The 14,157-nt window shown below is 39.3% G+C and overlaps 1 protein-coding gene across 1 annotated transcript in view; it reads right to left on the reverse strand.

Moving 5' to 3' along the window:
• The window catches only part of BARD1 (BRCA1 associated RING domain 1), a 45,073-nt gene that overhangs the window by 2,315 nt on the left and 28,601 nt on the right, over positions 1-14,157 (reverse strand). Inside the window, exons 7-9 of the mRNA XM_059820486.1 lie at positions 12,668-12,776; positions 11,156-11,291; positions 10,033-10,125 (exon numbers count right to left, since the gene is read on the reverse strand). Of these exons, the coding sequence (XP_059676469.1) occupies positions 10,033-10,125; positions 11,156-11,291; positions 12,668-12,776 (338 nt within the window). The remainder of the gene's footprint in view (positions 1-10,032; positions 10,126-11,155; positions 11,292-12,667; positions 12,777-14,157) is intronic.

Below are 14,157 nucleotides of genomic sequence, written 5' to 3' on the forward strand. Positions count from 1 at the left end.
CCACCAGTTCATACAAACTCATAAAATGCAATGGGAATTCATATTTTAGTTACCAGACACCCTCCAAAGTACTTACATCAATTAAGATAAACCTATACAGAAAACCACAAGTGGCTGAATACTATGACAATATATATCTCCCTTCACGTACAAGCAGCGGGTTGAATTATTTACCCTTGTTCATTCCTTCAAGGCAAATTAACATGAACTTGTACAAAACTAGAAGGGCAACCTAGTCACGTATTTTCTGGAAAAGCTACCTACATATTGATTACTGATGACAGCAATGAATACTGATAACTTATTTTCAAAGTACTCATAACTCAAAAATAAATCTAAAAGTTATTTCAATAGGTTTTTTTATTTTTTTTATCATCACAACTCAACAAGACTTCCTGTGTCAATTTGTCCCTAACTTACACAGCTATTCTTTCCTTCCAAGAAAATACAGATGTTAATGGGTGCCACTTACAGTAAAGGAAAAACCACCTCATCTACTCTTAAGAACAGAACCGTCCATTCATTAAGAGCATGTTTTATTTCAATCTACCATCAAAAGCTCAATTTCAAGGACTTTCACTATAGAGCTGAGGTTTTTATACAATGAGTACATCACAAATTGAGCACCCAGTGCCAGCATCAGTAAATGAAGCAAATTTGATACGGAAGTATAAAAGATTGAATGAATACAAAAAACTATGATGTCTTTCTGTACTGCTACTTCTCTGAAAAAATAAATTAAGTCATGAAAATGACTGTTAGTGGAATGTCCATTTTAGCAGAAAATGCAAACTAGGTATGTCTGTTTTGCATACATATGTCTGTCCATTTTATACTGCCAAGTCCTCCGAGGAATCTGTATGCCACAAAGTTCCTTGTCACACATAACGACAATCCTCCATGACAGCAAGAAGAGAGACTCATCTACATGTGTCCTGTTTTCATTGTATCTATAAGAACCACAAGATAAACACGTTTCCTTGAAAAACTGTAAAAACGCAAACAGACCATTTGCCTCGCTAGTGTCTGCATGATCAGCATTCTCATTAATTTTAACTTTTCTTAACCAGCTAGAATTGGAACAGACCTGTGTCCAATAGATTTGTGGAACAAAAGCTATGTATTCCAGCTAGGATAAAAAGCCCTGAACATAAATTTTCAGTGCCCAGGTGTTTCTCTTCAACGTAAATATGTTAAGAGGTAACACTGTTAGGCCTACATACGCACCCACCTTTGTCGAGCAACAGACTATGTTTTTTGGTGATAGAAAAGTAGTACATTTTCAATTCCTGAACATATTTTTCATGCAAGATATAGAAGCAGAACTTGCTCTGACTCATGGGTCTTGTCATATTTGACAGATAAGAACAAATGCTTTTTGGAACCATTGTGCTCAGGGACATTTTGAGCAGTTTCATCTAATACTTTGTCTACGTGCAGGTAGCAAAACAGGAAAGAAAATCACTGGAATCCTCAAGCTCAGAAGAGGCGGTGCCTCAGGCTTCAACATAATTCATGGCAATCTTACCATCAACAGCACAACTAAACCGTAGTAAGAGTACCACTTGGAAAGAGACAAGACAACACAGACAGGGTAACAGCGAAAGGAGAGCCTTAGGCACAAGGAAATGAGGCAAATGGCATGTCATGTGTCATCAGAATCATGGCCTAACTATATATTCAGAAGACTGATGCAGTTAGCAACCGACATTTGAAGAAGGTGCTTACAACCCTAAGGTGAACAGTCAAGGAATATCTATCCATGGAGGAAGGCTTCCTAGCTGGAAAAAGGAAGCTAAAATAATTTAAGTGATAGAGACCAGTATGTCCTTTCACTTCAGACTTCATTCAGACTGATTTCTTCCTGGGTCACTCATTTCTCTTCAGTGACTCCTGCATACTAGAACAAGATTTTTATATTAAAGAACTGAAGGATTCACATACCATAATAAAAAAAAAGAAATCAGCAAAACCACAAAGGAAAATGTCCTCGTTCTCATACTTGAGATAAAACGACAGAGGGCGCTCAAGCTGTGTTTCTACCCAATTCATTATGCACTTGTCTAAACAAAAGGTTCTTATTTGCCTGTTCTTTTTCCCCCTCTCCACACAAAACTTAGTGTCAGAATCACAGAATCACAGAATCACTAAGGTTGGAAAAGACCTGTAAGATCATCAAGTCCAACCTTAAAAAAAAAAAAAGAAAAAAACCACCACAAAAAATAAACCACAACACACCAAAAACCAACCCACCCAACACCACACAGCACCATGCCCATCAAGCCACATCCCACAATGCCACATCCACACGCTCCTTGAATACCTCCAGGGAGGGTGACTCTACCACCTCCCTGGGCAGCCTATTCCAATGTTTCACTACTCTCTCAGTAAAGAACTTTTTCCTAATATCCAGCCTGAACCTCCCCTGGCGCAACTTGAGGGCATTTCCTCTTGTCCTGTCACTAGTCACTTGGGAGAAGAGACCAACACCCACCTCTCTGCAACCCCCTTTCAGGTAGTTGTAGAGAGCGATAAGGTCTCCCCTCAGCCTCCTCTTCTCCAGACTGAACAACCCCAGCTCCCTCAGCCGCTCCTCATAAGGCTTGTGCTCCAGACCCCTCACCAGCTCCGTCGCCCTTCTCTGGACACGCTCCAGCACCTCCATGTCTTTCTTGTAGTGAGGGGCCCAAAACTGAACACAGTACTCAAGGTGCGGCCTCACCAGAGCCGAGTACAGAGGCATGATCACCTCCCTGCTCCTGCTGGCCACACCATTTCTGATACAAGCCAGGATGCCATTGGCCTTCTTGGCCACCTGGGCACACTGCTGGCTCATCTTCAGCCGGGTGTCGATCAACACCCCCAGGTCCTTTTCTGCGGGGGAGCTTTCCAGCCACTCGTCCCCAAGCCTGTAGCATTGCCTGGGGTTGTTGTGGCCAAAGTGTAGAACCCGGCACTTGGCCTTATTGAACTTCATCCGGTTGGCCTCAGCCCATGCTGAGGTCACTTGCTTCTACATCACTAATTTTGCATTATCATTTTCAGATGCAGAGACTCCAACTGGATGCAATAGTCTAAGTGAGGTTCTCAAAGACAGCATAATCAGTTTTGGTTGTGTTACGGTGTCATTTGGAAGCACCAGGGATGCACAAGCTTTATCATTCTTCTAATAGGTGGTACAACCAGCGCAAGATGACCTTGTGCTAAAAAACCTCAATTTCTCACTTAAGAGTAGGGATACAAACAGAAGATTAGAGCATACTGTAGGCCCTTCCAATTTTTTTCTTTTTTTTTTTTTTTTCTTTTTACAGCTAGGGATTTTACTTTGACAACTGAGTGCTAAGCTGAGTTCACTCAGTAAAGCCCAGATCTTTTTCTTGAGTAGGCATTATTAAAGCTGCTCACATGTATAAGTGGCTGGATAACACGACAGTTCCCATTTAATAGCCTCTCCATCCAACTAAGTGTCATCCTGATTAAGAGGATATATAAAAGGAAATAAAATTCCATACTGTACTCAAAGGTATATCACTCTGCTACTTTTACAGGGACATTTCCAGAAGCTCTGTTGACCTTACAGCACTCCTATTTAAGTCAGAGGTATAGCGCCCTTTGACTTCAAATAGGAGCCATGTTAAATTGATTCCCAGAACTCCCGAGACTACAGACTCATTTGTTCAGCACTGTATTAAAAAGCCACCAGTGAGAACTTGATGCCAAGACACTGGTCAAATGAATTGACTGAAAAAAAGAATTGCTATTATCCTAATTAAAAAGTGATCAGGACACCATCAATACTGTGCCACCTCCCTCCTGAAATTGAGATGGACATCTTAAGTACATATGCAAAAAAGAATTCAGAACAGGACTGACAATCTCGGAAGGACAAGGACATCCTTGAAGAAGCTTTCTGAAAACGGAGGAGAAAGTAAACTTTTCAGAGGACACCTGTAATTTTAGGAGGGGACAACGATCAAGGTTACATTGTTTTCCTTCCCACATTTGCAGTCTGTGCATTCTTTATAGGCAAGTTTGACTAAAAATCTGGTCTGTTCTAAAATAAGACCATTTGACTTACTCAGGATCTCAGCCAATTTGATTTATTCCTTGGTACTATTGCCAATAAGAGCTGTGGACCTTCTAGGTTTGAGGTTGATCAAGTTTATTAATTTCACATGTTCTCTTCCCTAAAGAGAAGAAGGTGATTATTGCAACTACCCTTTAATGGCCCTCGAGTTTAATCACAGTAGTTGGATCAGTTACCCACAAAAGAGTAAGACTTGTACCAACGGAAGTGGCATTTTTTCCATTTCACATGGACCAGAGCTGCTTTGCAATGCCCAGTTCAAGCGTGCAAGCACTCATTAATAAAGCTTGCCTGACAGAAGACCATACTGGGGCAAGATCGCACGAGCAGAGGGGTCATGCAAGGTTCTTCCCTAGAAATCCAGAACATGAGCAGTTTAAAAGCCTCTTAAATAGCTGATTTCACACTTGCAATTTGTAGATATAAAGAAGATCATCTGCACCAAATTCTAGCAAAAATGAGCCTGCATTAAGGTCCCTAGAAAATACTGCAGAAAAAGGTTTTAATTTAATACAACCGCATTTTAGCTTGATGCCACCACATTTGGCAAGGAGAATACTGCTCTTTTTTGGTTTTGCCCTCATTAGCAAGATCAGTAAAGCATCACTACTTACGATGATCCTTATTACTTCACTGAACAGCTGCCCCTACCTTCTCACCTTCCAGTATATAAGGAGCAAGCAGGTTAAAAGGGTGCCCACTCGAACGGTATCGTTAATTGACCTTTGATACAACTGTAGCTACTAGTACTGGAAATAAAGAAATCATTATTTGCAAAATTAAAGATCAGAGCCCTATAATCCTTATTCATGTAAGTCTTATTGGTTTATAATGAAACTAACTGCATCAGCAAGAACAATTTAAACAGGATGAAGTACAAAAAGAACTGGTTGCCAAGAACAAGTTGTAATCACCCACAGATACCCAGGGGTAGCTCTCAGTAACTCAATTAGCCTTAGTGGAGTTTTGTTGGATTTGCATTAATAAAGCAAAGAGCAGGCATTGGTCCCAAAAATCTCTTAGAACAGCTAAAAGTAATTTAAAAATACACGATAGCAAGAAAGAAGATAAAAATACCACACATCCAAGATCTACTAGACATTGCAACTGAAACTTCCTCAGCTCAGTCTGCACTGGGTTTTAAGACTTACATGCAGATTGCGTAAAGCCTGATGAGATTATTTTCCTAGAAAAGGAAGAAATCTGGACTGAGAGAAAGCCTTAGGGGAAATTGGCACGGCTAGTCTCAATTTACTTTCATCAATGGCATTACTGGTCTCTGCTACAGCACAGAAAATTTTTATACTGTCTCTTATATCCTTATAAAGTAACTTTAGAATCACAGATTTTCATGGAGTGAGGTAGAGATCTCATTTGGTAAAACAAGAGCGGTCCATTTTTCCAACACACAGAAACGACACAAGATGCTGCAGAGACTAAAATGAATCTGCTTAAGAATGGTAGTTAACAAGTTAATCCAGGTGATATTTATTAAACATGATGGAGCAGATGCTTAGGAAGTCCTTAAACACCAATTCCCAGAAGCTAGGAGCATGTAATATGAAAATCATTACTTCACTTAAAAATCCCCAAGTGTCATATCTTCTTTAAGAAGCCACTATTTGCCACAGCTGTTTTCTGGACTGATCAAAGTGACTGGAGGTAGCCGTTCCTGAGGTGCAGAGGTCAGGTTAAATTCCACTGGAGGAGCTCATCCTCTGGATCCCGTCACATGCTTTTAAATGAATGAGGTAATATTTCCCATCCTTTTCCTTACAATGGGCTTCCTTTACGCAATGTTTTCTTCAAACCAAAAGCGAAACAGAGCAAAAGGACTCTCTAAATATGAAAAACTGAGTATCTGGATGACACAGAACAGAAGGAGCAGTGGAAACATGGTTTCCTTTTCCTCTAGACCTTATTTCGAAGCAGCCCACTTCCCAGCTCTGCAGACAAAGGCAAACGCCACATTTAAGACACTCTCGCCCCCATTTTCTCCTCTGCAAACCTCAGCAGCTTCACAGGCTGAATTTGTGCCAACTTTGAAGCAACACTGTTTCCCTCCTCCTTTCCAGAAGGTACAGACACTGTGGGAGTGCAGAAGTTCAGACCCTGTTGATGTGAAATACTCCCCGTAGCTGTGCACCCAATACAACTAGAACATGCATACGCACATCAGATATTTCTACTACCTCCCACAGAGCTGAGAGTCCTTTTGCAGGAGGCAGCAGTTGAAGTAAGTCTCCAACTGCAAAACAAGCATGAAACTCCAGTGATCAAAAGTTTTGAGCTGTTTAAAGGAGGGAGGGCTTTGCTGAGGATCAGCCTGTTACCTAGAAGATGTTTATGCATGGAAGAGAGACAGCCCAGACTGAGAAGCAGTCAGCTCAAACAATTTTGCACTTCTCTTGTCTAATAGCCTAAACAAGGATGGGCATACTGCTCCAAGAAATTCAGAAAGATGTTTTCGCCTTGAAATGTCAGTCATGCAATCCCCTAGCTTGACTCCAGTCAACTGCCAGTTGTTCCGAGTCCTTACAGGAAAAGCAGGGGGGTTTTTGCATTCTTTTAAATGATCAGAGCCGAATCATTGCTGCTAGTCCAGGTAAGCAAAATAAATGAAGGAATAAGCAATCAGATACTTAGAATTCTTCCAGATACTTTGCTGCAAGGAGTGACACAAGCTTGTTTCAATGCATATCGTTACAGAAATCATTTTTCATTCTCTGCTTTAAACAGATGACAACCAGTTTAAGAAAAAACAAGCTAACAAGCTATTAAAGGTTTCTGCTGGTTTTAATTACACTATTCTATGCTCTACAAAAAGCATAGAGGAAATACAGCGATACTTGAATCTTTGTCTCAGCCTACTTGCAGAAGGATAATGATATGCTACTTTGTGCCCTATTACCATCCCAGAAATAATGAAGGCAATAAAATAATGAAACCAATGAAAGATATGGCCAAGGGCAAGGAGCACAGTGACAACAGTGTCTCAATTGAATTCTGTGCTGCTTTCAAAGTGCATATATTACTGATGGTGTATTATAAATGGAAAATATGGAACTGCAACTGGTAATGTGAATTTTTTCTTCTATGAAGATCTAATATTGCTCAGTGGTGACGTTCTTTCATCCTAGTCTTCCACCTGAAGACAAAAGGGAACCCCAAAACTGAAGCTATATATTTACATCTTGGCTCTCTAGTAACTAGAGGCCTTACATTTAGCTCAAACTCTGCTGGAAAATTCCACATTACCTCTCTACTGATACTAATGGATGCTATATCTGTGTGTACACATGTAAACAGAAGCATCATAGAATTATACAAGAGAAGGAAATTGCTTTTTATTAGAGAAACACAGCTTGAAAGCCTGCTATAACAGAAGAGTTAACATAAGAAATACACTCTTAAATACTGTTTTTTTGCAAGCATGCGATTTTTTTTTTAAAAAAGCGGTATAACTATGTGTAGGCTATAAATATAACTTTAGAAGTAACAGTCAAATGTAGCTTACCTTGTAGTAAAAAAAAATTCTAATACTCACTTATGCATCGTCAGCATTTCATTAAGTGCTACACTGAGCTTTGTTTTTTCAAATATTACAGTGAAGTTTTTGAACATGAATTTACTTTATGTAAATGGTTTACAACTCTTAACTATAAGCAACTCCTTCAATTTATTTGCAGTGGCTTTGACAGAAGCGAGCCAAAATATGTGTACACTTTTGGAAGTTTATTTGCCTCACATTTAAGAAAACTTACCCAAGCAGAAGTCAAAAAGCCATGATAAATAAAGAGAGAAATTATAGAAAAGAAAAGCAAAGACCTCTTTTTACTAGACAAATGTTCCATCAGCAGGAGTCCCATTATTTGTTATAACAATCTTTAACTTGTAATGACTCTGAAGAAGACTAATAACAGACTGGTGGGAACAGATGGAGTGGTGCTGTTAATTATAGGCACTTAGCTGCATCAGACCCCATGAGTTATTACTAACATTTCCCACTAGGGAGGAGAATCACTCGCTTTTAAGTTGTATGTTGCTTACTAAGCTGGGAGCATTAGCAGTCAGGATTGTACTAATCAGTACTAACATAAAATAAAAAACTCGGCTGCAAAAAAAAAATATGAAAATATTCCCTGAATAACCTCCACACTATTTTATTTTTTCTTTTCCAGTCACTTCTAAATATAAAAGTACTTCCACAAAGACTTTAACTCAGGTCTCACTAATTAAATCTCCCTACCACTCAGCTGAAGCTTCCCAAGTATCTGACTAGCAAGAAGAAAAAATGCAATGAAGGAAAACCACACTAGCATGTACGATAGAAGGCATGCAGACCTCCTGAACTGAGTGAAGCCAAGAACCTGCAAAGTGATTCACCACAGAAACAGATGATTCAGTCTTAGTTAAACAGGATATTGTTCCAGAGCACCTGGACACCCTCATTCCAATTACACAACCCAAACATCGCTTCTAGGCCTTCTGAGCTTCCTGCTGCATCCCCACCTCCAAACAGGAAACCATCTCCCTTCTGCTTATCAACAAGGTGTCTGGAGGTTATTAAATCATTCTGCATGCTTAAGCACAAACAGTATTTCTCCATGTTACATATTCAAAAAGAAACTACTCCTATTTGTAAGAATCACAGTACAAAGACAACACAATGTTTTTCTTTTGCAGATGCTTATAAGGCCATGAACAGAAGCCACTGCAGGTGTTGCAGAAAACATTTCTGAGGGGACACTAATTCAACAGACCCTTTAAAAAAAGCATGGAACAAGTCCACTGACTATCTGGAAGCCAAATGAACACTCTGAAAAAAAAGAGTCCAATGTTCAAAGAGTCTGATAATGTGCTTTATTTGAAAAACTAGTACGTAGCTTTTGAAGCTTTAAGCAGTGCCTTCATAAACATTAGTGACTGGAAAATTTAGACCATTAAAGAATCTTTATATTCTGATGTTTAGTCACACAGTAGAAAACTGGAATGAAATTTGTCTGTGAGTTTTCCATGGATAATTAACTCATTTGTAGTGTACTTATTAGCTAAAGGGACTTAGCCATAAAGGTCAAGGGGAAGAAGATGGCTTTTACAACTACTGTGAAAGCAGATACCAAGAAATACATTAGAAAGAATGAATAAAGAGCAGAATTTGGGGTGTAAGTTCACAGAACAGCTGTACAAAAAAGCACGCACTGTATAAAAATTAAATTAGAGATTGCATGAAAGATGACATCAAAACTACTTGCACCATACAAGTCATCTTTCCTTGGAGGTTACTATTTTAATTGAAGAGTACTCCAGTCTGCAGGGCTCATTGTGTACAGAAAAGGGTATCAAAAGTTCCATATACATTTGATCTGCCTGAGCCTGTGATTGCATAAAGCCTGACAATTTTCTAAACAAACAGAGAACCTCAGTGGAAAGTACAAACAAGGGTTGTGATCAGCTGACAGCCTAACTTTGGTTAGAAGTTACAAGTTTCAACAGATCTCAGCTTATATGTAAATAGGCAAGACCTTACCGTCCTACAGGCCTTGATCACATAACCCAAGTAAGCAAAAGTTTCCTATCAATTTCAATGGAAGCTGCTTATAACAAATCTAAGAATTTAATAAGTTCCTTCCTCTTCTCCCAGGATATTTTCCATAATCTTCCAAATCACTCTTAATGTAGCAATGAACAAATTCACTCCCCACTGGTACTTAGGGTATGGCCTACCCAATACAGCTAATAATGAAATGCAGACATTTGCCAAGGAAGGAGTAGTTGTACTTTCAATTAAATCTCTTGTCATTCAGGTGATTAAAAAACAAAACCCTCACAACTTTATGTTAAGCTAGTATCGATATTAGGGCAGTTGTTGAAAATTTCCTCTGGAATCCCATCTACAATTTCTGGTTAAAAAGCCCAAAGAATTCCATATATTTAATACTTACATTCAAACTTGAGGACCCAACATCCAGTCAGAACAGCCAGCATACATTTGACAGTACTTGGCATTGGAACATCAGGGATAACAAGATGAGTTACTAGGAGAAAGATTACATCAGTAGAACTAAAAGCACATAAAAATCAGAACCATGCTTGGTTGAAAAGCAATCAATCACCATTTAAAGAATAAACAGACTATAATAATTTATCAGCCACTCTTTCCAGCACAAATATGTGATTTTTGAGACTAAGATATGAGTAGGTAGAAGCGCTATTAGAAATTTTGTGGATTTCAACGTACACTTGCTGTGAGAAAGGGAAGTCACATTTTTATAGATCTAAGCTAACACTTAAATCTTCAGAGGAGGCTCCGGTTTATAGGATAGGTTTGTGGGTTTTTTCAATCCTTTTAAAGTTATATTCAACTTTCACAGGAGTCTTACTATGAGATCTCACTGCTTTAACACAAAGCTAAGAGAACTCAGCTCACAATTCTCGAGTAGTAATCAGAGTGTGAAAGATGGTAGGGAAAAATTACCTTAGCATTTCTTTCACAAGCGGGAAAAGCAGTGCTCCAAAGAAAAACTAATAGGAGGGATTAATACAACGTTCCCCTCCTCAAAAGGGAACAAAAGACCCCCAAGCCCCATAATTTGGCTTCATCATCTTAGTGAAGAACAAAATTTGAGGAAAGGTAGCATGTGAGAAGAAATTTATCAACTTTTAGTCAATGACATGCTCTTTCTAAAGGCGCCATCTGCCTAAGACTCACTTCTGGGAGATAATAAACTTATAGGCTCTCTCATATGAGCAGAGACCTTAAAGTTGGTAAAAGAAGCATAAAGAGAAGAGGTCTTCGAGGAGGACTTAGGGATTTTAAATAACAGACAATATACTCTCAAACTGTGGCTCCCCGAGAAGTCTCCTGCCTCAGTAACCAGGCAGGCTTTATATGCGTTTACATGCAATAACACACCATCATTCTACTACGGCTATAATTCAGGGATTTCAGAAACTGCACTTACTAGGCACGATAAAAAAACCTGTTGCAGCTAGTATCTTAAACGATAAAGTGCAGAACTGTAGTTATCTCTATTTGGACAGAGACATTTCAACAAGACTACATACCTCTGCTGTTAAATTCAGTACACCTTCGAGCCTTCAGAACTGTTACTAGTTTGTTCAGCAATTTCTGTTGCTTCGAACTAAGATTGCTCCCCAGTATACCAAGAGGTCCATCTCTTGGCTGGCTGGGGCTCAGTGCCTGCATGAACAGAAAATCCTACAATAAGCTGAATGTTTGGGAACATAAAGAAAGCAACTAACTTGTTTGACAGCTTTATTTAATAAGACTAAGCATTTTCAAAAACAATTCATGGCAAGCTTAGTGGACAGGGTCCATAAATAAATCTCTAGATGACAAACCAGCTCTAGAGGAAAAAAGCTTGACATTAGAGGTACTACATTTAGCTTATGCAAGGTACCAAAACAGCTTGGGCATCAGCTTTTTCTTCCTTGGTTCTTTGTTTGGTTTTTTTAAAGACACTGGTGTGCACACGTATAGCTGGTTGAACACTGTGTAAACAGCCTTGCTGACTGGAGTGTTGAAGGAGAAAAAAATTTCTCAATAAAGTAGTAAAGCCTCCTACTTTTAGCGAAGTACTACCAACAGATATGCTACAAATATGTTGAGTAACCTATATAACTGACACCTCCATCTCCTTTTAGTAAAAAGTCCCTAATGCAGTGCCCTGTAAGTAATGAATGCTTAAGGTTTTTTTAATGTGGATACTACTAATGCAAAGTAAGAGGAGCTGCTTGCTCAAGTTTTATGCTGACAAGGATGTGATACTTCAGCTCCCAGGTCTTTGTAAGCACTCCCAGATTCCATAGCGCAGACATACCTTTGAGACCCAGTTACCCTAAAGCCTCAGGCTTTGGATCAAGTCATCCATATGAGCCGGTAACCATCCATCGGCACACATTCATCCCAAAGCAAATGCAAGATGAGAAGTTTCGTTTGCGACAGAAGAGATGCATCTTACATTTGCTACAGCAATTTCCTAATGCATTAACTTGTTAAGTCTGAATAACCTGATTTTGGTCACAAGTCCCGAGAAGTCTCTGGCAAAAAGAGGGGAAAAACAAAAACCCCAAAACAATCTTCCAAATGCTGTTTTCAACTGCTGAGCCGATATCTTCATTGGTGGACAAAGGACAATACTGGAACAGCCTTTTAAAAGCACACAAAAAGTACCTGGAGCAAAGACTGCTGCTGCTCTCAGCCAGTTTGGCAAGTAGAACAAGTTTAAATATGCATAAAACCAACAACAATAGCAAAAGTTCAATCAACAATACTTCAAGAATAACACAGTGTTTATTCTCCTATAATAAAGCCACATTACAAGAAACAGCCTTTGTTTTCCCAGCTAAAGCCATAATAACACAGATTACCATAGCTTGTAAGTGTCCTGTATACATTCTAGAAACATTGTCCAAGTTAGTTTCCCAACCTATTTTAAATGTCCCCACAAAGGCAGGTGATGTACCATGCTTAGGTCCAAGCCTTCAATACTTAGAGGATGAACTTAGGTTTTTTTAAGAAGCGAAACAAAACAGAAAACAACCACACACACTTACCTCAGAGGGTTGGTTAAGTGAAAATGATTCATTCTTCACTGGTAACATTAGCACAGACTTCATCTTTTCACTTTCCGCATAGTCCACAGGCCGCAGACCAAATATATTACTGACAAAACAGGCACAGATGGGTTTAAGTAAATAAAATGTGACTTGATTCTTAACTAACTGGGCACATTAGCTGGGTAACTTTCCCTCCCACTTTCTTATTAATATGTAATTTCAGCTAAAAACCACAAAGCTTCAAGTAAGAATTGCATCCAAGACAGATGGATACTGAATTACAAGCTGCTGCATTCAGCTGAGGAGTAAGGGATGTTCAGAGCAGTATGTTCAGTTAAATAAACCACAGTCCTTGTTAAACTGTTTCAAGATGCACTTTGACATCATTCACAAGACCCAGAAATTTCAGCTTTAATCTTTCATTACAGTCATATAACCAAGAAATGTATTTCTGGCTTACCCATTTGCCATAAAAGACATGTCAGAAGATTCTACATACTGTGTTAAACATTGGAGCTTGATGTGGTTATGCTTTTATGGGAAAAGCTATCTGCTTCCTACCTGGGAACTGTGACTCTCTTGCACTTCCAAAATTTGAGGATGCATCTCATTTTCAATCAGTGCACTGTTCCACAGAACACATTATAGCCAATTCATTCAAATGTTTGTGGGTTTGCCAATTTTGTTGAACACTATTCATCCTATGTGGCACCTCAAAGTTATTAGATATGCTTCAAGACACATTTCCTCCCCCATTCTTTTAGCATTACTCAGACAGATATGATTTGCTATAAACACAACACCAAGCACAGCCATAGCTTCTATCTCTTCTTCACACAACTTTGCAGCTGCAGGACAGTAGTGAGTAGAGGAAAGCTTGAAACCGCAGAACAGGTATAATTGTCGTTAACAAACACAATCCTCTGCCAGCACTCTTGGGAAATATTCTGCTTGCTTTGCCCTTTCCGAGAATAATGGCTATTCCAGCTGATCCTCTTCTCCCCACCTCATGTAGCTCCGGCTCTCAAAAGGCATAATAAGAGCTCGTTATGAAGGGGAAGCTTGTCACTAAGAATAAAGCCCTGACTCAGTATCTGAAATCCGGCAAGCTTAGTCATCAAACAATGAAACATTTAAAGAGGTCAAAAAACCACTGCATCTTCGAAGCGCTGTCTCTTAGTTAGCCTCACGTTCCTGTGCAGAGGAGGAATCTAGGAAACTTTACGGGGAATTCCACATAAGGCCATAACCCAATCCAGCCCAAAGAAAAGCTCAAATCATTAAGTCTTCACTCTGACTTAACTGGGGGGCTTTGAGCAGTGCAAAGCTGAAAGATCCATCTGACCTTAGCACCTTTCTATGCTCCTGACTGAGCACAAGCTCGCTATCATAGCCTCTTGGGAAAACAACAATCCACAAAAATCCCACACAGAAGATTCTGGGATGGTATTTTTAGAATTTTACAGTATTACCAACCCCAAGCTCTT

The sequence above is a fragment of the Gavia stellata genome, chromosome 8, assembly GCF_030936135.1.
Source record: "Gavia stellata isolate bGavSte3 chromosome 8, bGavSte3.hap2, whole genome shotgun sequence".
In the NCBI taxonomy this organism is placed as follows: domain Eukaryota; kingdom Metazoa; phylum Chordata; class Aves; order Gaviiformes; family Gaviidae; genus Gavia; species Gavia stellata.